Genomic DNA, 25797 nt, shown 5'->3' with positions numbered 1-25797 from the left:
TCCCATCTTTCGGAGCCCTTTGGACTCCTTTCTCCCCATTTGACAGATGGGAACACTGAGGCCATATGTTGCTTTGAGATGTGGCTGGACACTGAGCCAGATCTCCTCCAACAGGATTTCTCTTCATTACTGACCATGCCAGGGCCAAGACTGTGAGGCTCCCTCAACAACCGCCCCACATCTCTCCCAGGCGTTGCCGCCCCAACTTCCGCCCCACCGCAGAGATGCAGAGGCAGTGGTCGCTGCAGGCCCCGGGGGAGCCAGAAGCCGAGCCTGGGGCCGAGGAGCTATGCGAGCAGGAGACGGAGAGGCTGTGCCTCTCCCAGCAGCCGGTGCGGGTGCTGCCCTACGCCATGGTGGACAAGCGCTTTATCCGGTGGGTGCCGGAGAACCCTGCCAAACGCGGCGGAGGCCGAGCAGTGGGGGTTGGGTGGGGGGGAAATGCACCTGTTGGACGGGGGCGGGGTGGAAACATCAGCCCTGGAAAGACTTTGGCCCAGGGTGCTGCTCCGCCTGCCCAGGTGAGCATGCTGGCTGACTCAGGGCACCCCCCTCCCCATCACCACCCCATCCCAGGCAGCTACGGGAGCCCGAGGGGGTGAAGACCTCCTGCTGGCAGCAGTGGCGTCGCAGGCGGCAGACTGTGGGCCGGCGACTCGGGGAGGCAGCTCGGCGGCTGACCCGGGGCTGTGGGCTCTGGGAGGGGGCTCTCTACGAGATTGGCGGTACGACCTGAACCCCAATCCCCACCTCCCTCCTCCCCTCTCTGCAGTGTCAGCGTCTAGTTTAGAAACCAGAAGAGGGAATCACCCCCCTTTGCCGTCGCACTGTTCCCCCCCACCAGTCACCCCCCCAATCACGTGGCTTTGAGGTCACACACCCGCCTCTGTCCCCAAAGCCAGCCCCCCAAAACGTTGATGGACGATGGCGCGCCCTCGTGGCTGTTAGAGGTACTGCTAGGCAAGCCTCCGGAACTGGCCATTAAGCTGAGGTCCTGGGAAGGCTAGTCACCCACACCCTCGCTGGGTTGGTCAGCCCTAGGATAACCTGTCGGGCTCACGGCTGGGCGCCTCCTGACTCCCCTGCTGTCCCCCGCAGGCCTCTTTGGCACTGGAATCCAGTCCTATTTCACCTTCCTTCGCTTCCTGCTGCTACTTAACCTGCTGACCCTGCTTCTGACCAGCGGCTTCATCCTGCTGCCCCTGGTCTGGCTCCGGCCCCCTGACCCAGGACCGGCTCTGAACTTCAGTGAGTGCCCCGCCCATGGAGAGAACAGTTCCCCTGAGTCCACCTGAACCCTGGGGGCTGGTCCAGCATTCTTGTGCTGGGACAGCCCCAACCCTCTGGGTATCAACCTGCTTGGGTCCAGCCCTGAGACTCTGCCTGACCTTACTATTTGCATGCCAGCCTCCTAACATGCCCTCAGGACCCTGCTCAGGCCTCCAAGATTGGGAGCTATGGAGTGGGAGGGGCAAAGCCTCCCCTAAGCCTTGGGGACCCTCCCCTATGGGACCCCTCTCCCTTCTTAACAGCTCTCCAGTGTCCTGGTAGTGGCCACCTACCCCAGCCCGGTGTTTCCAAGTTCAACAATCTACTCTGGAATGTTTTTACCGGCAGGGTGAGTGAGTCTGTCCTGGCCAAGGAGCAAGGAGGCTGGGGGACCTGGGGATATGGCCTCAGAAGACACCAGTCTAAGATGACCCCCACCCCTCCAAGGGCATGTTGGCATCTAGGGGGACACTCCTTCATAGACAGGCTGTCTGGGTCAGCAGCAGAGTCACAAGAGAGGCTGAGGCCGCTGTGCACCGTCCAGGCCCATGCATGACCCTATAGCCCTCAGAGCCCAGGTGGGGTGGGGGTAGGAAGGACAAGAAGGGAAAAGTGCAGGCTTCTGGAATAAGCACCACCCTACCCTCATTCCTGGAAGCCACTGAGTAGTTCCTGTGTGGGCTGTCGTGTTCCAGTTCTGGCTTTTTCTTCCAAGCTGTGTGTCCTTGGGCAAGTTGCCTAACCCCTCTGGGCCTCTGTGAAATGAGGATATTCTTATTCTCTACCCAATGGGGTTATTGTGAGGGTTAATGTGTTAATAGCAAGAAAACACTCAGCACACAGCCTGGGTCCATTATCGTTGTCTGACATCCGCAGGCCTTCAACAACACCTATCTCTTTTACGGAGCGTACCGGGCGGGGCCCGAGAGCAGCTCGACATACAGTATCCGCCTGGCCTACCTCCTGAGCCCACTGGCATGCCTGCTCCTCTGCTTCTGTGGGATTCTGCGGAGGTGAGAGCAGAGCCCCAGGTCTCCCCTGATCATTCCTCCTCAGTGTGGTACACTCAAGCTGGTGGGGAGTCCCTGACAACAGGCCTCAGGCCCAGAACTCTGCATTCCCAGCTGCAGAACTCAGGGGCAGAGCCACCACTCCTGTATCCCTACCCCACCCCCCAGTCAGGCCAAGGTCCAAGCCTGCCCCTGGGGCTGCCCAGGGCTTCCCACACCAGACCAGGGCTGAGCCAAGGCTGAGCCCTGCCCCCCACCACCCCCTGCAGGATGGTGAAGGGGCTGCCACAGAAGATGTTCCTGGGCCAGGACTACCGGTCGCCTCTCAGTGCAAAGGTCTTCTCGTCCTGGGACTTTTGCATCCGGGGGCAGGAGGCCGCCACCATCAAGAGGCATGAGATCAGCAATGAATTCAAGGTGTGCGTGAGGATGTGCATGAATGTGAGATGTGAGTGTAAGTGTGAATGAGTGTGAGAGCACATGGGACTTTGTATATGAGTGTGGGAGTGTGAGAGTGTGTGCACACAGATTTTTCAGCTTGAGGGAGGTGGGGTGCTGGGCCATGTGAGGGTGTGAGCACTCACCTGTATGGTGCTGGGGTGGGGGGCTCTGGATAAAACCAACCCGTCTGTCCCCAGCCTACTATCACCCCAACTTTGCCTAGGGCTTGCAGCCTGTTTCCCCACGCACACCAACCTGGGCCTGTTTGCTGGCCCCGCCCCCCCTTCCACGTGGGCCAGCCCTAACCCACCCCTGCCCTGCCCCCATCACAGATGGAGCTGGAGGAGGGGCGTCACTTGCTGCTGCTGCAGCAGCAGACCCGGGCTCAGAGGGCCTGCCACCTGCTCACCTACCTGCGGGTCAACATCCTCATCGGGCTCCTGGTGGTTGGAGCCATCAGCGCCATCTTCTGGGCCACCAAGTACTCGCAGGACAACAAGGAGGTGCCAGGCGACTGACATGCATTTATTTCATCCCAGCCAGTTCTGGGGGAGGGGATGGGATGGCCCCACTTTGCAGGAGAAGAAACCGAGGCTCCGAGAGGTTAAAGCAATTTGCCCAAGGTCATGACCAGGTCAGACTGGCTCTGCCTGTGGCTATCCCCCCACCGCCACGCTGTCACTGGGAATAGTCCGGCAGCTCCCAGATGCCCGCCTTGCCTCAGAGCAACACCTGAAGGGGTCGTAGGGGATGGGCGAGCTGCTGAGGGCCCTCCAGCCCACGGCACCCCCTTACCTGCTTCTCCCCACAGGAGTCCTTGTTTCTGCTGCTCCAGTACCTGCCTCCTGGGGTCATCGCCCTGGTCAACTTTCTGGGTCCCCTGCTGTTCGTTTTCCTGGTCCAGCTGGAGAACTACCCTCCCAACACTGAGGTCAACCTCACCCTTATCTGGTGAGTGCCACCTGGGGGGTGACTGGTGTGATAGTGTGTGGAGGGCAGGGAAACACTCTGTCCTGCCACCTGTCTTGGTTATCGCCTAGTACTGGGGGCCGCAAGCAAGGGAAGGCAGACAGCCGCCCTCACACACAGTCTTGGGGGGGCCCATCTAAGGTTCTTCAGTCCCCACCATCCAAAGCAAGCCAGTGACTGTTTTTTCGGGGAGACAGGGTACTACAGTCACCCCCCTAGGAACACAGCTCCCTCCCATGTGCCCTGAGGGTTTACAACCCTCACCTTGATAACCCTCACGTGACCTGTGAAGTTAAGACCATCCTCGTCGCCACTGGATACATGAGGAAACTGAGGTTTGAAGGAGTCAAGTGCCTCAGTCAAAGGAATCTCCCCATGCCTGCCGAGTGCAGGTTCACACTCATGCCTACCTCCACCCCCAGGCTCTGCTCTGTCTCCCCTCTCAGGACTCAGGTCCCGCCTTGGACCCAGCCACCACCTCTCTAGCCCCCCAGCTCCAGCTCAGGTTCTCTGCCAACCACCCATCATTCGGCAGGGCCTGCTTTTCCTCGGCCTTCCCTGGCACAGAAGATGTCCACAGCCCATTCCAAGTCCCTCCAAGGTAGACTGTGTTTGGTTTGAAACTTTATTATTGGAACAGGTAATAACATGTACACATAGGTAATCAGTTCAGTCGCTCAGTCGTGTCTGACTCTTTGCGACCCCATGGACTGCAGCACACCAGGCCTCCCTGTCTGTCACCAACTCCCAGAGCTTACTCAAATTTATGTCCATTGAGTCGGTAATGCCATCTAACCACCTCATCCTCTGTCATCCCCTTCTCCTCCTGGCTTCAGTCTTTCCCAGCATCAGGGTCTTTTCAAATGAGTCAGTTCTTCGCATGAGATGGCCAAAATATTGGAGTTTCAGCTTCAGCATCAGTCCTTCCAATGAATATTCAGGACTGATTTCCTTTAGGATGGACTGGTTGGATTGCCTTGCAATCCAAGGGACTCTCAAGAGTCTTCTCCAACACCACAGTTCAAAAGCATCAATTCTTTGGTACTCAGCTTTCTCTATAGTCCAACTCTCACATTCATACATGACTACGGAAAAAAAACTATAGCTTTGACTACACATAGGTAATAGCACATGCAATTCAAAATGCTCAAAGGATGAAAGATAAAAATAAGCCCCTACCCACCCGTGCCTTCCTCAATGGAAGAACCAGTTTCCACCAGCCTCTTGCCATGCGTCAGCACTCAAAGTCCACACTTTGTGAGACTTCCCCTGTGGTCCAGTGGTTACGACTCCCTGCTTCCAAAGCAGGTGACGCAGGTTCAGTCACAGAATACAGACAAAAAGTAAAAAAAAGAAAGTCCACACTTGTATATAACATGCAGTGATGGTTCTGGGTTAGGCCACCCTACCTGTGTCGTCCAGTTATATATTATTCAGGAGTATGCACGCACATGTTTGTGGTATATGGACAGTGTAAATAGTGTGCTCAGTCGCGTCCAACTCTTTGCAACCCTGCGGACTATAGCCCGCTAGCCTCCTCCGTCTGTAGGATTCTTCAGGCAAAATTACTGGAGTGGGTTGCCATTTACTTCGCCAGGGGCTCTTCCTGACCCAGGGATTGAACCCATGTCTCCTGCATTGCAGGCAGATTATTTGCCCACTAAGCCACCTGGGAATAGGCCTTAGAAGAATGATCTCACCTGCATTAATGACTTAAAGGCCTGTGTGTGCCTCCTGTGACTCTCCAAGCTGGGTGTTGTGGGAAGGATGGCTGGACCGTTCACTGTTTCCCATATTGATCTAAACAGAACCATTCTCCTGTGAGTCGTCTGGGGAACGCACTTTGGGAAACATTGACATGGATGGAGCAGGTTGGAAGGAAGCTGGGCCCTGGATTTAGAGGGGGGACAGTCTCAGGAAAAAACTTGAGGTTGTGCATGTCAGCCACACCTGTGTCCGGGGTAGATGTGCTCTGTACCCGGGCTACTCCCCTGACACAGTCTCTGCCCCCACCCCAACCCCCAGGTGTGTGGTGCTCAAGCTGGCCAGCCTGGGAATGTTCTCCTTCTCACTGGGCCAGACTGTGCTGTGCATCGGCAGAAACAAGACCAGCTGTGAGTCCTACGGCTACAACGCCTGTGACTACCAGGTGGCTGGTGTCTCCATCCGGGCCTCTCCTTTGTCCTCTGCAAAGCCCCACCTCTTTGATCTCCTTGCCCCTCTCTGGTCTCACCTTTGTGAAAGGCTGTGGGCAGAGCTGTGCACTCAGCAGTCACCTCCAGGGAGCGCCATTCGCATCACACTGCCCTGTGCAGAGGCAGCCCCAACTGGTTGCTTGTCTTGTTCTCCAGGCCTGGATTTTAACTTAGCTAATAAGACTCCAGGCACGGCTCCTATACTTCAGGATCCCTACATCGGGTGGGTGAGGGGTGGTTGGGGACCTAGGGTAGTGACAGATGCCTCCTCTGACCAGTGCTGGGAGAATTCGGTGGGGGAGGAGCTGTACAAACTCAGCATCTTCAACTTCCTCCTCACGGTGGCCTTCGCCTTCCTTGTCAGCCTGCCTAGGAGGTGAGCCACGTGGGGACACCCCAGGGGCGGTGTGGGCGTGTCTGGGGGTATGGCCAGTGGCCACGACCAAGGCTGTGAGCAGTTCTACACTCGTGTGTCCCATGTGAGTGCATGTGTGCGAAGGTCCAGGGCCAGAACCAGCGAGGTTCACACACTCCTCCCGGGTGGTGGGGACCTGATCCCTCCCTCCCCCAGGATGTTGGTCGAGCGGTTCTCCGGCCGCTTCTGGGCTTGGCTGGACCGAGAGGAGTTCCTGGTGCCCAAGAACGTGCTGGACATCGTGGAAGGGCAGACGGTCACCTGGATGGGCCTCTTCTACTGCCCCCTGCTGCCCCTGCTCAACAGCGTCTTCATCTTCCTCACCTTCTACATCAAGAAGGTGAGGACTCTGGGACAGGGAGGGCACAGGGGTGCACCTGCGTGGGCGCCTTGAGCGCCATCGGCGGGGCAGCCCTCACATCCTACGGCTGCCCAGCCAGCCACTTCCAGTCTGCAGACTGCACCTCTGGTCTGCAGACCGCGCTGACCAGTCACTTCCGGGCTGCAGACCGTGCTGACCGGTCACCTCCGGTCTGCACACTGTGCTGAGGACGCCCCCCTGTGGCCTTGTTCCCCCTCCCCCCAGTACACCCTGCTGAGGAACTCCAGGGCATCTCCTCGGCGATTCCGCGCCTCCAGCTCCATCTTCTTCTTCCAGCTGGTGCTCCTCCTGGGCCTGCTCCTGGCTGCTGTGCCCCTGGGGTATGTGGTCAGCAGGTGAGCGGAGCAGAGGGCCCTAGGCGGCCGGGCCGGCAGCTCCTCGCCTGGGCACTGACCCTGGCCCTCCTCTGTCCATCTCTCTCCCAGCATCCGCTCCTCCTGGGACTGTGGCCTCTTCGCCAACTACTTGGCCCCCTGGCAGGTGGTCCCTGAGCTAGTGGCCCTCTGGCTCCCACCCCCCAGCCAGCGCATCCTCTACTACCTGGGCTCCCACGCCTTCAGCTTCCCGCTTCTCATCCTGCTCAGGTGCCTTTCAGGACAGCGGGGGGCCAAGGGAACGGGCACCTGGGAGGGGAGGATCCTTTCATCCGTGGGCACCCCAGCCAGTCCCAGGGGATCCAGGAGCCAGACAAGGAGAGCCGGGGATGGAGAGGGGTCAGGTCTGGTGGCCTGGAGGTTCCCTGGTGCCACTGGGCAAGCGCCCTTACATCCTCACCTGTAAAAGCCCCTGAAATGACCACTGGGGGAATACAGTACCCGGTGCAGACGCACTGTGAGCCTGTCATGCAGAGGAGAGGGGCTGAGCTACCCGCGGGAGGAAGGAGAGGGGAGAGAAAGCTGTATCTGGGATCCTGGAAGAGAGAGGACCCCCGGGGGGTGTTTTCTAAGAGATTGAGGAGGGGAAGGAGGAAGTAGTGGGCTGACTGACCATGCCTCCCCTTCTCTCCAAAGCCTTGTCCTGACCGTGTGCATCTCCCAGTCCCAGGCCCGTTCCAGAGCCATCCGGAGACTGCGGAAGCAGCTGGTGTGGGTAAGCATCCGCAGGACTGGGGCCACGGGGACTGCTGGCGAGACCCTATTGGGGCCGCGGGCCGCCGATAAAAGCGGGGAAGATGGAGAGAGGGAGCCGGGGCCTAAGGCTTGGCCTCAGGCCAGGAGGAGCCGGGAGACAGAAACGTGGCTTTAAGCCTGGAGACCGGGTTTAACACCAGTGTGGTTTTGGCCTGCTGTCGGTGAAGCGGGACTCTGGTGGGGGCGTGGTCTCGTGCCAGGGCGTGGTCTGATGGGCGTGACCTTGAGATAGGGCGTTGTCTGTGGGCGTGGTCCTTGGGAGGGGGCGTATCTGATAGGCGTGGTCTTGAGTGGCGTTGTCTCTGGTGGGCGTGATCTCTAAAGTACGTGGGCGGGCAGGGGCGGGACCTGGACGGGGCGGAGTCTAGCGTAGGGCGGGAGATTAGTGGGGCGAGGCCGCAGCGGGGCGGGGAAGCCGGGCGAGCTCCGGTTGGGGCGGGGCCTCAGAGCGGCTACTGCTAGCTCGGCTGCATCCTCCCCCGCCCGCCTGCGGGTGAGAGGAGGTGCAGCTCCTAACCCGCCTGCTCGCTCCCTGCCTCGGCCTCAGCAAGTCCAGGAGAAGTGGCACCTGGTGGATGACCTGTCGCGGCTGCTACCGGAGCCGGGCTCCGGCGACTCTCTGGGGCCTGAGTCCCCTGTGTCCCGAGCATCGCGCCCGAGATCCTTCTGCCCCGGATTTCCGTGCCCGGGCTCCCCGGGACCCAGGCCCCGCCGGCCAGGATCCTCCCTTGAAGATCCCGCCGGGTTGCGCGGTGTCTCAGTCCCCGCCCATAGATTCCGCTTCTCCAGCGGTTCGGAGCTGTAGCACTTAGCGCCCTCCACCACCACAGCCCAGAACTTCGCCAGGCCCCCACGTGCAGCACCCCCACCTCCTGCCCCCTCGTCCCACGCTCCTGATCCCTGGTTCCCTTTCAGTGGACCCTCCAACAGGGTGTCCTAAGGTGGGGTGCATACACCCAGGGACAGCAGGAAGAAAATATGGGAACTTGTATTTATATTTTATCTTTGTCCTTTAAAGTTTTCTATTTTTGTTAAAGTTTTATAATATACATAACGTATTAGCATAGCGACCCACGAATGTGCTTTATAAATACGCATCCATTGGGGTGCTCAGGAGTTGTTTACTGTGCAGAGTGCCCTTATAAAGGCTCGGAGACCTCGGTCTGTCAGAACGGAAAAGCCTGGCCGCAGTGAAAGCAACCCTGCAGATGGGGCTTGCCTTGCTCTGACTGCAGGCACCCCCACAGCCTCCTGTAATTCCTCCGTCACATATGAGGCCATTAAGACCCAGAGGTGTTATGAGTCTGCAAGGGGCAGCGCTCAGAGCTGATCTGCACCCGGAGACATAGAGTGTGGGCCCCAGGGAGGTAGAGGACCCCCTGCCCAGGAAGGCAGGGCCGTGTCCAAGATTCCCAAGCCTCCAGTGCTGAGGTTGCAGAGGTTCTCAATCCGTGGTTCTCAGCCTCAGAGAACAACCTGAGAAGCCTGTCGGATGCTGGCTCTATGCCAGCAATTCTGATGCCAGTGATCCAGGTACAACCAGCAGCCCAGCATCGGGACTTTCTCAAGTTCCCAGGTGACTCTCAACAGCAGCAAGGGTTGAGAACTGCTGGCCCAAAGAACCGTCAGGAGGGAGGGTCAGAAGAAACCCCAGAAGGTGCTTGACCAACCCAGCCTCTGCTTCCAGCAGCAGGGGCCCAGTGCCTGGCTGGATTCCTGGCCTGGACACGGTGTCCGGGCGGCTCTGGCCTGGCGCCCTCAGTCCAGAGGCTTCATGTGGTCACTGGAGGCTTGGCTCTTACAGCTCCTTCTGTCGCTGTCTCTCTCTCACCCAGCGTCACATGACCCATCCATCTGTCAACAAGTGCAGGGCCCTGTTCTGGGGCTGGTGATGAGACTGTAGGAGACACAGGGAGCTGTGTGCTCAGTTTGGAGAGGGCGACCAGCCTGGCCGCAAAGGAAGTGACACACACTCTAAGACACATCGTTAACTAGCAGCTTAGGGTCAACGTGTGGTCCCCAACCAGCAGCACCAACAGCACCTGGGAACTTGTCAGAAAAGCCTATTCCCAGGCCCTACCCCACCTTCTCGAATGGAGTGGAGCCCAGCCCTGTGGTTTAAGGAGTCCTGAGGGGTGGGGAGGTGATGCTGATGGGCACTAAGTGGGAGAACGTGAAGGTTACCTTGAAACCTCACAGTCCTGATCACCTTCATGTACCTTCAGAGAACTACCCAAGTGCATCGCCGGATGTGAGGGGGATGAGCTTTGGGACTTGGAGGAACTCAAACCTTGAGCCTCAGTTTGCTCAGCCAAAACCTGGGGATGACGCCACTCTCCTCCGTGTAGTTACTTGTATAGCGTCCTGACGGGTGTCCTGCTCTTCCTGGAAGAGCAATTGAGGTTCTATTACAACATGGTCATTGGCCTAAAGGAAGTGAGAGAGACAGGAAGTGGCCCTATGACTGCGCCCGCCTGCAAGGCAACCTGGGGCTCAGCAGGGAGCCCCAGGAGGGTTTTGTAGACCTGGGGGCAGTGGCACCCCACTCCAGTACTCTTGCCTGGAAAATCCCATGGATGGAGGAGCCCAGTAGGCTGCAGTCCATGGGGTCGCGAAGAGTCGGACACGACTGAGCAACTTCACTTTCACTGTTCACTTTCATGCACTGGAGAAGGAAATGGCAACCCACTCCAGTGTTCTTGCCTGGAGAATCCCAGGGCCGGCCGGGGGAGCCTGGTGTCTATGGGGTCGCACAGAGTCGGACACAACTGAAGCGACGCAGCAGCAGCAGCAGCAGCAGCAGGGGGCCTTAAAGGAGAGAGGACTCAGATGGGAAATGAGGCTGAGGAGCAGGCTGAGCCACGGTGTGGGGATGGGCCAGATGGGGCTTGGCTGCACAGAATGGCGATCTGAGGCCTCTATGCTGGGCTGTGGGCCCCACGAGGACCGTCAGTGAAGATGGAACCAGTACACCCGGGGCTGGGCTTGGAGAGTCAGGGGGCAGGTAACGACTTTGAGCCTCTCCACCAGTAGCAAAGAAGACACACGTGGGCAGGGAGAGGCCATGGGGTTACTACAGTAGGTGAAGCCCGGGTGTCTCCAGGTGCAAGAGCCCAGTACAGATGCTGGAAGGCGGAAACCCCAGCACCTCCACCTTGGGGGGCCCCAGACTCTCCCTGCCCAGCCCTGAAAGGGCTCCCAGCCACATGAGCCAAGGCGGCCCAGCAGAGGGGACCCTCCCAGGAATGGGACGCGAGGCAAACAAGGAGATGCTGGTAAGGCCGTCTTTTATAGCGGAGATGCCCTCTGTGGGCAGAAATCACAAAATGTCAGTCCAGTGGATGACAGGAGAGCTCTGAGGACACCCCAACTCTGCTCCATCCGGGTGACCCGGGCTGTCACACCTGCAGCCCGAGGCAAGGAGGCGCAGAACAGCCTCGGCCCCCATCTGAGGGGCGCACAGGTGATGGCTGGAGAGGGGCATGCGGGGCGGGCCAAGAAAGATGGCCCTGGTTCCACCAAGGCCTGAGGGAAGTGTCCTTCAAGGCCACCTGCCGCTCTCTGCCCTGGCTCCTCAAATACACCGATAAAAGGGGGAGGCTTTGCATGAGCAGCCTCAGCTCGAATCCGATACCTTGAGCACAGCCTAGAGGAAAAACCTCGAGCTTCTCAGCCTTCAGGCCACAGCCTGCCTGCAGCTGAGGCCACCCCTCTGTGTGGAATCCTCAACTCCTTCCCCCACCCCTCTCATCAGAGTGAGAACAGACTTTCTGGGAGGGAATTTCACTGGGAAACTAAGAGAATATTAGCTCTTGCTCCCCAAATGCAGAGAGGTAGATGGGTCCCCAGGGCACGTCCCCAGGGGTACAAGTCAGGATTCTGGGTGGCGATTCTTGCCCACTGGGGACAAGGGACCACCAAGGTGACGGATAAAGCTAGTCCCCAGGGGAGCTCCAGGACACTGTGTCCAGGTTCTAGTTCCCAACCCCCAACCCCCCACCCCACCCACATCCTTCCTGCTGCTGGCAGGTGGGCTGAGTCATTACGCCAGACCAGCTTCCTGACACACCCAGACCTCACGGGCCCCAGCAGCTGCTCCCGGGGCCCAGGCAAGGGTAGCTGGCCTTTCTTGGGTCAGGTGCCCCTTCCGGGGCTGTGCTGGGGTTGCGAGTGTCATTGACCTGTGAGGTTCTGGATGAGAGAAGAGCCTGCAAGGGAAGCGAATGGTTCCCTGGGGTCAGGACATTGTCCTCGAGGAAAGCATCTATGTACGGATCAAAGATCCACATTCGTGAGAGCAGAAGAAAAGCGCATGCGACTACATCAGTGTATAACAGGAAGTGTTCCAGTTAAGTCACTTCATTCATAAAAAGAAAGGCCTGGTTGGGGAGGTGCCTGTCCTCCCTGGGGACACTGGTGCCACTGCGGGATTGGCTGGGTGCTGTCCCCCACCTCCCCGGTTCCCTCTCCTCTCTGCCCTGAGCCCCCAGCCCTAAGGGGTCCAGTCCTTCAAAAGGACCCTCATGATTCCATCAGGCTTCCCAGGTGGCTCAAGAATCTGCCTGCCAATGCAAGAGACACAGGAGACGCAGGTTCAATCCCTAGGTCGGAAAGATCCCCCGGAGAAGGGAATGGCCATCCATTCTAGTGCTCCTGCCTGGAGAGTCCCATGGACAGAGCAGCCCGGCGGGCGCAGCTGAGCACACCAAACGCACAGCGTGATTGTATCAGGCCCCCTCGCATCTCTGGGATAATACCCTCATGCCCAAATCAGCAGGCTAGCAAGGGCCATCCCCCTGGCCAGCTACCAGAACGTACTCCAGGGTTAGGATGTGGGCATCTTCTTCCCCGGGGTCCTACTGCTCAGCAGTGGTGGCAACCGTGAGCCCTGGATTGGTTCTGAGCCCCTCCTAATGCCCTGGGGGTGTTGGGAGCATTGCTGTTCTGGGCGCAGCCCTGGGATGCTGTGATCTCCAGGTTATCTCCCCGCTGCAGGCATGCACCCAACTGGGGAGCACCCAGGGGCTCTGGGTAGAGGGCTTCGATCAAGGGAACTCTTGCTTGCTGGCTGGAGGGCAGTCCGTCAGAGGCCTGGAGCTCCTGCGGCTGCTCTCTTTGGCTGCCCTAGGTGAGCTGCTCAGGGACACCGTGCGAGGGGGCTGCTGCCAAGGTCTTGAGGCAGCAGGCTGAAAGTCCAGGGGTATAGGGAGCACAGAACAGGGGGGACCCAAGGGCCCAGACAGTTCCGGAAGCACAAGACAGAGGGGAGGATCTGGGCTCGAGTCGCAGCCCAGCCCCTTATTGCATGTTGGTTTAGTCACTAAGTCGTGTCTGACTCTTGCAACCCCATGGACTGCAGCCCACAGGCTCCTCTGTCCATGGGGTTCTCCAGGCAAGAATACTGGAGTGGGTAGCCATTTCCTTCTTCAGGGGATCTTCCTGACCCAGGGATCAAACCCAGGTCTCCTGCATTGCAGGCGGGTTCTTTACTGACTAAGCCAGCGGGGAAGCCCCTGTTGCATGCATATGTACCCCAATTACTGCAGAGCTTCTGTGAGCGAAGATGTTTGTGAGGTCCTGGGCCTCCTCTGAGCTCAGGACAAGGCTCTCTGGGCGGGCTCTCGCTGTCTCTCCTCCCTGAGTCCTCCTGACCACACTCACCTCTCCTACAGCCACCAGCAGCTCCTCACAGGAGAGGGGAGAGTTACCCAGCACACTGCGGGAAGGAGTACCCCCAGCTGGAGACCCTGGAGTCAGGCCCCCACCCGTGGTAGAGACCTTGGCTGGCAGGGTGAGAGGTTGTTGCTGGTGAGTGGCGTCTGCTGCCAGACAGCTGGACAGTTCTGGAACCCCAGCTTCAAGACCTGCAGGGCCCTGTGGGTTCAGAGAAGAGACGGCTCAGCAGGAAGGGATGGGCAGGGACAGCAGAGGATGATGGGCACAGTGACATGGAGCCAGGGAAGTGCATGGCTTCCTCTTGGGCTGTGGGGGCATTGCCAGTGGAGGGGGGCAGAGGGCACGTCCCACCAGGGGTATATCCAATCACTCTACCCCAGTGACTGATCTATAACGGGAGTCCCTCTGGGTGGGGGTGACCCCAGGGCAGGCGGGGGGCATTCCACTGGGGTGCCTTGGCCTAGGAGGAGGGCAGTGAGAGAATGAGGAAGTCTGGGCTCCCCCCACCACACCCCTGCCCTGAGGTCCAGCAAAGGGGAAGCTGCCCGACTCTTAGTGGGAGGAGAAGGGTGTCAGCGCCCCCACCACCCCGCTCCCCACAAAGCTGCCTGACGGTACAGAGCCAGGGAGAGAAGATGCTCCTGGTACCGCCTCCGCCCCTCCGCTTTCCCCCTCCACCTTTCTGCTCCCCCTCCCTTCTCCTGCCCTCTCCTATGCCCCCCTCTGTCCCTGTGACCCTTAAGGTCAAGGTCATCAGTCACCTGCTCCTCTCCATGTCTCTGAGCGGGGCTGCCCTCCTCTGGTGTCGACTGCCCCCGTCCCTTCTCCTGTCGCAGGGCCGTGGCCATGGCAGCCTCTGCTCCACTGAAGGGTGGGTCTCACTTGAATGCGGCAGAGGCTGAACTATCATTTCCTCATTTGCTTTAAAAACAAACACATCATGGTGTTTCTGATAAAAGGAGAACAACTCTCAGCCCAGGCCTCTGGGCCTCCGGGAAGTACCTGGGTAGACCCAGTCCATCCCCCTCCAGCCCCTGACTTCTGCTCAGACTCTTGGCCACAAGCCCTGCTAACTGAACTCCTAAGGGACCAACTGACAAGTCATTCATTCAGTCATTCAACAACTACTGGTTGGGCACCTTTTGGTGCCAGGTGCTACTCGGGGCCCCAGGATGGATATACAAGGTGGAGCAACAAATCAGAGATCCCTTAAAAAACAAAAACAGATCCTTGCCCTCAAGTAGTTTCCATTCTAGGGGGGCCGGGGGGACAGATGAAGATAAAAGTAAGCACATTTGGGACTTCCCTGGAAGTCCAGTGGTTAAGACTTCCACGCTTCCACTGCAGGGGGCACAGGCTGGATTCCTGCTCAGGGAACTACGATCCCACACACCTCTGCAGGTGCAGCTCCCTCCCCGCAAAAGCACATTCTACAGCGCTCTAGAATGTGGTGGGTTCCAGAGAACAGCAAGCCGGAAAGAGGGGAAGGGCGGGTGCAGTGGGGTTGGGGAGGGAGGGTACCATCTACCAGGAAGTCATCTCTAAGAAGGGGATACACAGAAAGGACACGAAGGAGGTGGTGGAGCAGTATGTGTCCAGACAAGGGCCTGGGTGGCCAGAGCCCAGAAAGCAGGAGGAGGGGAGGGGAGGGGAGGCAGTGGAGTGGCCGTGCTGAGTAGGGGCCTGGCGTTGTGGGCAGAGCGTTGAGGGGATGGGCAACAGAAGGCTTGACCTGATTTACTCTTCAGAGGGTCGTTTGCTGTGTTGAGAAGAGAGGGGATGGGGATCAAGGGTAGAATCCTAGAGAGTCATTAGACTGGTTCTGGGATCCAGAGGAGAGATTGGGTGATAGCCAGGAGGCCTGGCCAAGGGGCCAAGATGTATTCTGATGGTCAGGCCAACGATGGGAGCGGGTGGGAAAGAGGGAGCTGCGGAAGATCACTTCCAGGTTTTGGGTCTGAGCAACAGAAAGATTGGTGAAGTCAAGGGCAGCCTTACAATTACTAATTACTATCAGTGGGAGCAAGATGTTGGGCCTGAAACAGTGGATGTTAAGGAATGGAAGAGCCAAGAGTTTGGAAAGGTTCTCTCTGTGTATTTGAATTCCCCAGGAATCATGGCAAGTACAGAATGGAGTGCAGCAGGAACCAGCTGCGAGAGTCTTCAAGGGAGGGTGGGCGTTTTCTAGGTCATTGTAACTCAAGGCTGGTGTTTAGGGAGGGAGCGGGGAGAGTGGTCTAGGAATAGTGAGAGGATGCCCACCCTCGCCATCCACAGCCAGTGCGGGGAAGGCTGTAAGTGCATGCAAGCACTGCCCAGGGCAGGGGAGGCTGGTGTCCATTAGGCGCAGAAGGTGAGACGTGGGAGGAAAGCTAAAGGATTTGGTGCTGAGTCCACCATCCTTCAAGAGGGGTGGTGGCACGCAAAGGAGGCCTTTCAGAGCCTTAGAAAGGGTGAGCCAGGAAAATGAGGGTGACCAGGAGCCTGGAGTCTTCCGTGGGGCTGCCGTGAACAGAGGACAATGTTTGGAGGCAGTCATCTGGTTGACAGATTCAGAGCGCACACAAAGAAGTCTTGATGACTGTTCCCTCCCCTCTCCACTCCTAAAACCCACTTCGAGATCCCCAGGGAGAGGCTCTGGACCGTTCGTAAGCATCACTTGGAAGGGGGCTGCTCTAAGGAAGCACCATGCAGAAAATGATTCTCTCCTGGTTCTGGAGGCAGAAGTCTGAAGCCTTGATCGCGGGGGCTGTGGTAGTCCTTGGCATCCCCTGGCTTGTGACAGCACCGCTCCAAATTCTGCCTCTGTGTTTACAAGACCTGTGTGTATGTGTCTTAGTCTGTTCTCTTCTTGTGTGTATGTGTGTTAGCTACTCAGGCATGCCTGACTCTTTGCAACCGGATGGATTGTAGCCCACCAGGCTCCTCAGTCCATGGACTTTTCCAGGCAAGAATACTGGAGTGGGTTGCCATTCCCTTCTTCAGGGGGTCTTCCCCACCCAGGTATCGAACACAGGTCTCCTGCATTGCAGGTGGCTCTTTACCGCCCGAGCCACCAAGGAATCCCCTTCTCTCATAAGGGCCCACCCTAAACCAGCATGGGTTACTGGAGTCCATCTATAAGGACCCCATTTCCAAATAAGGTCCCATTCGCAAGTACCTGGGGTTAAGGCTTGAATACATCTTTTTTGGAGGACTCAGTTCAACTTTCAGCAGGTAGGCTGCCTATCCAAAGTCAGATCCGTGGGCCCCAGCTCAGATCTAACGGATTGGGCCTCCAGGGTTGGGGCTTCAATCTCCAAGCATCTGGGCGATCACAGAAACAAGCAAGGTCGATCTCCAAGGCCTCTGAGCCTAGCTGGGCAGTAGCCCCACTGCCCTGGCCTGGGCACAGCCCTGAGAGGGTCCTTCTTTCTTTAGCAACAGTGGGAGGCTCTGCAGAGCCACTGGATCAGCCCCGCCCGGGCCAGGCTCAACTTCCGGTCCCAGTCCCCAGGGTATCCTTGTCACCCGATCAGATTCTGAGTGTGTCATCCTATCATTCAGATGTTCAGACACAGTCGATGAATTTTAATTAAGTGATAGGCCACTCGTTATCTGTGGGGGTGGGCTAGATGCATTAACTAAATAATCAAAAGGGGAGAAGGACACAAGCCTTGTCAGAATAAAAAGTGAAAGCTCTGATCTGTAGGAAACGAAAATAGAAAGTGGCTCCTGTCTCTGAACTTATGTAAATCAGGCTTCTATTAATGGCCACCGAAATGGAAATGAAGCTGGGCCAGCTTTTTCTTTCCACTTTTGTCAAGTCAGGGTAATTTCCTCACAACAAAGGGGGCGAAAAATATCATCTTTAAGCCTGGTCCCACATTTCCCCAGGGAGGAAGATTCTGGCCCCAAGAGCGTCTCTGGGCAGAGAGCCGTTGGCAGCTTGACCCGAGTCACACTGATGAAATTGTTGGTAGCAGTCGGTAAACTGGTGCCCCAGGGGGTAGATTAAACTCTAGATAGCGCTTTACTTAACTTTTTCTTTGCACAAAAGAGTGTTTGGAAAAAAGTATGGGGAAAAGTTGAGGGTTCTCATGAAGTTTAGAAAGAGGCTCAGACGGGAAAAAATTTGTGATGACTGAGCAACCCTGGGCAAGGGGAGAATCCTGGTTCAGCGAGCCTGTTGCTGGTGGTCTAGACCAGTTTCCCAGCATTGACACTATTGCCACTGGGGCCGGGTAGTTTTTTAATAGGGGCTGCTCTGTGCATCGTAGTGGGTTTAGCAACTTCCCTGGCCTCTCCCCAGCTTGATGCCAGGAGCACCCTGCCCCTCATTGGTGACAACCAAAACTGTCCCCAGACACAAAAATGTCCTTGGAGGCAGGATCACTCCAGGTTGAGAACCACTGGTGGCGAAAGAAATATACTTAAGGGTCAGAAACTTTAGGATCCCTAGAACATGTCTCTGAAGAACATCATATTCTAGTTTCTTCCAATTTTCTACTCCGTGAGTAGTTTTCTGATCACAGCACTTCCAGAGCCAAAGTTCCTGGCAGGATGAAGATGATGTATGAAGTATATATTTGGATTTCATACACCCATCTCTACCCCTGCCCAAGCACCCCCTCAACATTCTCCTTGAAAAGTCTGATAGGTACCCACCATGCATCATCCAGCCCTCTCTCCCAAGCCCCGACTCAGAAGGCATCTTTTTTTAAGCCTGATCACTGTCAGAGAATTCATGTGGGCAAGCCCAGGTCAAAAGGAAGATCTCAGAGATGCTTGGATTTTGTGCTCAGTCGTGTCCGACTCTTTGCGACCCCATGGACTGTAGTCCGCCAGGCTCCTCTGTCCGTGGGGATTCTCCAGGCAAGATTACTAGAGAGGGTTGCCATGCCCTCCTCCAGGGGATCTTCCCAACCCAGGGATCGAACCCAGGCCTCTTGCATCACAGGCAGATTCTTTTACCGTCTGAGCCATCAGGGAAGCGCTGCATTGGGTCTTAGTTACAGCACGTGGGATCTAGTTCCCTGACCAGGGATCGAACCCAGGCCCCCTCCACTGGGAGCCCAGAGTCTTAGCAACTGGACTACCCGGGAAGTCCCAAGATGCTTGCTACATCAAAATCAACTTTAGGATCTACCTACAAAACAGAGAAGTTACTCGCAAGCAGAGAGGCTGTGTGGATGGATGAACGCCTGCTGCGAGTGGCTACAGGGTGTGTTTTGGTCCTGGGTCCAGGGAGGAGTGTTCTCTGGGTGTTGTGGGCATCTGCTCTCTCTGTGTTTCTGAGGTCCTTGCCTTTCCTAAAGTGGCCTGTTTCTCTAGTTGCGTCCCTCCTCTCTGAGTTTGGGATCCGTCCACCATAGCATCTCTTCTGGTCTGGATCATATCCACCTGCCTCCTGCCTTCTGACTGTCCCTTTGAATCAGATGTTGACCCTCTGGGAGCAGGAGCCTGGCCACCACCCCCACAGCCCATGTCACCAGAGTAGGTGTGGTGGTGTCCAGTTATTTTTGCAGTAAACATCTTTGTGTTAGGCATCGTCACCACATACCTAATTAACTAGCTGGCCAGAAGGCAATTTTGCCATATGAATATAAAAAGTAAATAAAAGAGGGACATTTAAAAGGACACAATGAACCATGAAAAATGAAAAAATAAAGACTTTGGTATGAAATAGAGAATATTTTAATATATTTAAAACTTACGTAGGAACTTCCCTGGTGGTCCAGTGGTTAAGACTCTGTACTTCTAATGCAGGGGCAAGGATTCGGTCCCTGGTTAGGGCACTAAGATCCCACATGCCATGTGGCAGCAGAATTTTGTTTTTAAATGTGTGTAGATTCATGGCCTGGAGAAGGCAATGGCAACCCACTCCAGTATGCTTGCCTGGAGAATCCCAGGGACGGAGGGGCCGGGTGGGCTGCCGTCTATGGGGTCCCACAGAGTCAGACACGACTGACGTGACTCAGCAGCAGCAGCAGCAGATTCATGGCCATGCAGCATAAATAACTGACTTTATTTTGTGGGTTGTATCTAAGCACTTGTCTTCCAAGCCTTTCGTTCATAACATTTTATCCTCCCCCCTCTCCACTATCCATTGATTCATCTCCTCATTCAGCATCACACTTTTTCTTGTTTACTAAAATGTTTTCATTCATTAAGAGAGGTATCAGTTTCCAAACACTAGGGTGCAGAAGTGAAGAGGAGCTAAAAAGCCTCTTGGTGAAAGTGAAAGAGGAGAGCGAAAAAGTTGGCTTAAAGCTCAACATTCAGAAAACGAAGATCATGGCATCTGGTCCCATCACTTCATGGGAAATAGATGGGGAAACAGTAGAAACAGTGTCAGACTTTATTTTTGGGGGCTCCAAAATCACTGCAGATGGTGACTGCAGCCATGAAATTAAAAGACGCTTACTCCTTGGAAGAAAAGTTATGACCAACCTAGATAGCATATTCAAAAGCAGAGACATTACTTTGCCGACTGAGGTCCGTCTAGTCAAGGCTATGGTTTTTCCTGTGGTCACATATGGATGTGAGAGTTGGACTGTGAAGAAGGCTGAGCGCCGAAGAATTGATGCTTTTGAACTGTGGTGTTGGAGAAGACTCTTGAGAGTCCCCTGGACTGCAAGGAGATCCAACCAGTCCATTCTGAAGATCAACCCTGGGATTTCTTTGGAAGGAATGATGCTAAAGCTGAAGCTCCAGTACTTTGGCCACCTCATGCAAAGAGTTGACTCATTGGAAAAGACTCTGATGCTGGGAGGGATTGGGGGCAGGAGGAGAAGGGGACGACCGAGGATGAGATGGCTGGATGGCATCACGGACTCAATGGACGTGAGTCTGAGTGAACTCTGGGAGATGGTGATGGACAGGGAGGCCTGGCGTGCTGCGATTCATGGGGTCGCAGAGTCAGACATGACTGAGCGACTGAACTGAACTGAACTGAACTGAGGGTGCTGTTTGTAACAGAGCTTGCACTGTGCTGGGGAGAACTTTTACACTGTTGTGTACTCTTGGCACACTGTCACATGTCTGTTGATAGACGTTCCGAAGTTCTACAGGAAATGGGGGTTTAACTCTGTGCTTTCAAATCACCAAAGGATTTGCAAACTGATATGTTATCATTTTCTAGTATAATATGCCATCTGGCTTTATCCTCTCATTTCACACTTTCAGTTTTACCACTGCATTTTCTGTCAAGTCAATATTACATAGCTGTTATCATCCGTTACTTTAAGACCATCACATCTATACTTGTCACTGTATAGTCACATGGGCTAAGATTTATGTAATATAAACATGGGAGTCCTGTATCAACAGAGAAATGAAACCCAGTGTCAATCAGTTATTTTATCTTTTATGGCAGACTTGCTCTATGGCCAGTTTGTTATGAAATGAAAATGTCTGTAGTGGAAGTGCCCGCAGCAAAGACGTGTATGGCGGAGATGTTTACCGTGAAGGTACCAGAGTAGATCTGGATGAAGAAACCTCTGATCTCTGATCTCAGAAGGTGGACAGCTCCTTGACGCCTCCAGGTCACTGCCAAGGATCAGGCTTGAATGCTGGGCCAGCTTGTCAGGTGCCTGGTCCACTTTGTACCTCCTTTGTCCCCATCCTGGGAGGAAATCCCCAGCTTCAGGGTGTCCTCAATGAACACCGAGACCACACGACTCAAGGTTCACCACTTTATCACAGATGCAGGGAGCAGATGCCACCCTCCAGCATGTAGCCGAGAGCGACTGCTTTGTTCAGCCAACAGATAGTTGCCCTTCTGGTCCCCTGCCTCAGTCCAGGGAGGCGGTGAGATGCAGGACTGGCAGAGCACCCGGCCCCTGCAAGAGCGGACAAAACTGTTGACTCCAGAAGTTGAATCCAACGTCAGCCCTCCCCACCCGCGTTCCAGATTTCTCCATGTTTCCTACTGACATTCTCATTTCATTTCTGTAGTAATGTTCTGAGCAGAAAGAGTCGAAACCCAAGGGGTGGACTTTTTCTCCAGCAGTTTCTCTTTTCTTTAAAAAATTGAGGTGAAATTCACCTGACACAAAGTTAACCATTTTAAAGTAATAATTCAGTAGCATTTTTAGTCCATTTCCCAAAAGGAAACCCCATACCCGTCAAGCAGTCCCTCTTCATTGCCCCTCCCCTGGCCCCTATTAACCACTAATCAGCTTTCTGACTCTGGGGATTTTTTTTTTATTATTTATAATAATAATAATAATAATTATTATTATTATTATTTTTTTGGCCACACTGTGTGGCACACGGGATCTTAGTTCCCTGTGGAAGCACAGAGTCTTAAGCACTAAACCACCAGGAAATTCTCTGGGGATTTTTACAGTTCTGGCTATTTCACATGAATGGAGTCATACAATATGCGGCCTCTTGGGTCTGACTTATTTCACTCAGTATAATGTTTTTAAGATTCATTCATAGTGTATTAATAGCAGGTGTCATGGCTTCATTCCTTTTTTATGGCTGAATACTATTTCATCTTAGAGATGGATCACACTTTGTTTATTCATCATCCACTGTTGGACATCTGGCCTGTTCCCACCTTTTGGCTGTCGTGAATAGTGCTGCTGTGAACATGTGTGTACAAGTATCTGTTAGCGTCCTTATTTTCAATTATTTCGATATATCTCTTGGAGTGGAATTGCTGGGTCATATGGTAATTGGAGAAGGGCATGGCTACCCACTCCAGTATTCTTACCTGGAGAATCCCCATGGAGAGAGGAGCCTGGCAGGCTACAGTCCATGGGGTCGCAAAGAGTCGGACACGACTGAGCGACTTTCACTTCTTCACTTCACTTCAAGGTAATTCTTTAATTTTTTGAGGAATTGCCAAACCAGCATTTTCTTGATAAACATTGGTTTCCTTCTTCCTCTTTGGACTGTCTCACTTCCCAGAAGTCATCTTGAAGAGACCTCCTAAATTTTACTCATTGTTAGCCTGAAATTCAAAATTAACTGAGTGTCCTGCATTTTTAGTTGCTAAATCTGGCAACGCAGAATATACTACACGAGAATAAAATCAAATATGAAACTGTATGGTATACACTGCAGGTGGGGTAGAAGCTCAGATACAAGATGGAGGGAGTAATCCAGACCGCTGCCTGGAAGAGGCAGTAATCAGCCCGGCCTCTAGGCTCATTGTTGCTGTTTAGTCACTGAGTCGTGTCTTTGCAACCCCGGGGACTGTAGCCCGCCAGGCTCCTCTGTCCATGGGATTTTCCCGGCAAGAATACTGGAGTGGGATTTCCTTCAACTGGCATTGCCATTTCCTTCTCCAGGGAACTTTCCCGACCCAGGGATTAAACCCCCATCTCCTGCTTGGCAGGCGGACTCTTTACCACCTTATTAGGCATTATGTAATAAGGCAATTTGCTGGGGAGAGGGTGTTAAAGTCTTCCAACCTCACCTGTGCTCTTGCCCTCTCCCACCTTGCCAGAGCTGGTGCCCCAGCTGCAGGCTAACTGCACCCTCCTGGACGGCAGACCAGGCCTCAGGGTAGAGGTGTTCTGCGGGCATCCTCGGGCAGCCCACCTACAGACTGGTCAGGAGGGACGGGCTCACCCACACGCTGCAGACTCTGAACCCGGGGGGAGTCTGCCAACTTCTCTTTCCCACCAAAGCGGACGTCAGACTAGTTCTGGTGCCAGGCTGAAAATGACATCGATGTCCAACACAGTCCCTTCACACTGGTACTCCCAGGTAAGAGGGCCCCTTGGTTTCTAGAAGGGCAGCTGCCATTTCTGGTAGGTCAGTGGGAGGTGCCGAGAGCAGGGAAGGGGGCCCTGATGTGGCCATGCCTACCCTGGCCTGGCCTAACACAGGTCCAGCCCAGCTGCCCCCGCCTCCTTCACAGGAGAGCTGCACCAGGGACCCATCTTCGTGCTGGTTGGCACCCTCATCTCCATCATAGCCTTCTTTTCTTGGACACTGATCTGGACCAAGCAAAGCAGGTAGGAAACGGGTGCTGGGTGTGGGGGAGCAGTGCACTGCTGGTGGCCTGAGGGGACCCACGGGGGGCCCTGGCTGGGCAGCGCTGGTGGGGGTTGGTAGGGCAGGGCTGCCGCTGTGATTGGGCAGGACCCTCTGGGGCCTTCCTGGGACAGACCCCTCCCCCATCTCTACTCTGCTGTAGCTCCTCTCTGAAGTGCCCACATAACAGACATGGGAAACCCACATAAGTTGCCCACATAACCAACATCTCAGACAGAGAAATTTCTCAGATGCTAAAACCCACCACCACGTGGAAGAAATTAATTATGTGATGACCATGGGCTCATAACCCTGGGACCTTCTGGTGCCCAAGGATTGATAAGGCTAACCTCTGTGACACCAACCTGTTCCCTCAGCCTCGCCAATCAGAGAACTGATCACATACCCTCCTGAGACCCTCTCCCTCCCCGTGGCCCATAATGTTTGGTGAAACTCTGAGGAGTTCAGGGTTTGGGGCGGGGTCAGGGGTGGAGGCAGGGGGCATGGTCCTCCTCCTCCCTTCTTCTTGCATGGCCTGGCAATAAACCTTTCTTTGCTCCAAACTCCAACATCTTGGTTTGTTTGGCCTCAGTGTGCGTTGGGCACACGTAACACCGTCCTGGCAACGAAAGGGCCATATTGCTTAGGCATGACTTGCCAAAGCTTACTAAGGGCTGAGTGTGTGTCAAGGGCCCATGACGCTCATTGGCGGCTTTATCTGACCCTGATCATGCTCTAGCCGCTTTACAGTGGGGTCAGTGGCCTCTGGTAGGGGCGCTCTCCCATGTTGCCAACCATCTGAGGAGGATGAGGCCACCCGGGGCCAGGGTGGGCCAGGGACTTCTACCCTCCATGGGAACCCTGTCCGTCTTTCCAGCTGGTGACTGGAGACAGGGGCTGGATTTCCTGGAACCCTTTCTCCAAGGCCATGACTTCACTGACTTGTAAAGTTGTTGCAGGAAGGAGGACCCCCTCCAGGGCCCAAAGGTGGGCTCTTGTCTAACACTTGGAAATAAACTGTCCAAGGAGTCACACATGCTGACAAAGCAAGAGACTTCGTTGGGAAGGAGTGCCCGGGAAGAAGGCAGCAGGGCGAGGGAACCCAGGAGGACTGCTCTGCCACTGGGCTTGCAGTCTCGGGTTTTATAGTGATGGGGTTAGTTTCTGGGTTGTGTCTGGCTAATCCCTCTGACTCAGGGTCCTTCCTGGTGGCGTGTGGGTCACTCAGCCGAGACGGACGCCAGCGAGAAGGATGCTGGGAGGTTGGTAGGACATATGGAGAGTCATCTCCTTTCTCCTTTTGACCTTTCCCGAATTCTCTGGGCTGGCGGTAACTTGTTAGTTCGGCATTCCTTACCAGGACCTCCTGTTGTAAGAAAACCCATGTACATGACCTTTGTGCTGTCCAACCCCACGCGCTGCCAGTCTGTGTGCTCCACCTGCCTGGCCTTTGGCAGGGACCACCTCTGCCTCCTGAGCTTGTCGCCTCCAGTGGTTCCTAAGACACTGCTGTCTCCTGGTCCTCTTCCCCACGCCTGTGTTAGCAAGCCTGTCACCCTAGAATCACACCCCTGCCCCTCTCTCGAACAGCAACCAACTACCCTTATCTAAGTTTCAGGAGGAAGCAGCAAAGAAAAAAAAAAAAAAAGAACCAGTTAACACCAACAAGACCCACAATGGGTTTTGAGGATTAGACTTCCAATAGATCTAGAGCTTATTATATGCTCTATACATTACCTAGAAGACACACCCACCAGCGCTAGGATGGTTGACAATCGCCATGATGATCACTGGAAAAGCCTCTACAAGGACTGAAAAGGAGAGCTGCGTCAGTTTCAGGTCCAAACCACACCCCTGTTCTTGGATAAAATATTCCTCTTGCTCTTTCCGAACCCTCTCTTTTACTCCAACCGTCCTATATATTTAGTGTCTCCATCTGAATTGGCTTGAATTGATTTACAAACCAGGTTCCCACTTCTTCAATCTTCGGCCACTGAATAAAGCTGGTGCTGTTCCAGTCACAGCACTGGTTTTATTAGTGTCTGTGCAAACCCAAACGATAAAAGAAGCTCCCTGGCTGAGATAGGGGGGTCACAGCCCAGGCTAGGACCCCTAGTGTGGACCTGGTTGACCAATTTGGTAATACCTGGTCAGCCTCTTCAGTGGGCTTTCTCCAGAAGTCTGTCCTTGAAACTCTCCTTGTCTTACCTCCAGGTCTCCTCTTCCCAAATCTGTGCTTTCCAGACCCCAGGCTCATGGGTGGGCCATGTCGGCTCTCTGAGCCTGTTTCCCCTTTTATAATGTGAGGTGTAGAGACCAGGGGCCAGTGCTTACT

At 55.2% G+C, this 25797-nt stretch overlaps 1 protein-coding gene across 1 annotated transcript; it reads left to right on the top strand.

The window, feature by feature from the left end:
* Window positions 1–224: 224 nt before the first annotated feature.
* Window positions 225–8682, top strand: TMC8 (transmembrane channel like 8). Its single transcript, XM_052657367.1, has 15 exons — window positions 225–376; window positions 577–725; window positions 1099–1248; window positions 1533–1618; window positions 2146–2282; window positions 2549–2696; window positions 3053–3223; window positions 3532–3671; window positions 5715–5838; window positions 6163–6260; window positions 6456–6639; window positions 6886–7016; window positions 7107–7265; window positions 7692–7770; window positions 8359–8682. Exons 1-15 carry the CDS (start codon window positions 225–227, stop codon window positions 8614–8616), a joined length of 2166 nt encoding a protein of 721 aa, XP_052513327.1. The 3' UTR covers window positions 8617–8682.
* The last annotated feature ends 17115 nt before the right edge of the window (window positions 8683–25797 follow it).

Source organism: Budorcas taxicolor, chromosome 19 (assembly GCF_023091745.1).
Source record: "Budorcas taxicolor isolate Tak-1 chromosome 19, Takin1.1, whole genome shotgun sequence".
NCBI lineage: Eukaryota > Metazoa > Chordata > Mammalia > Artiodactyla > Bovidae > Budorcas > Budorcas taxicolor.
The sequence above is the reverse complement of the archived record's forward strand: the minus strand, read 5'-3'. Positions and strand labels throughout refer to the sequence as shown.

Bases quoted from the DNA above. Each gene is read 5' to 3' on its own strand.
- TMC8 (XM_052657367.1), top strand. From the start codon at position 225: ATGCAGAGGCAGTGGTCGCTGCAGGCCCCGGGGGAGCCAGAAGCCGAG. The intron at 1,619-2,145 runs GTGAGTGAGTCT...TGACATCCGCAG, and splicing joins GGAATGTTTTTACCGGCAGG to GCCTTCAACAACACCTATCT. The intron at 2,283-2,548 runs GTGAGAGCAGAG...CACCCCCTGCAG, and splicing joins TTCTGTGGGATTCTGCGGAG to GATGGTGAAGGGGCTGCCAC.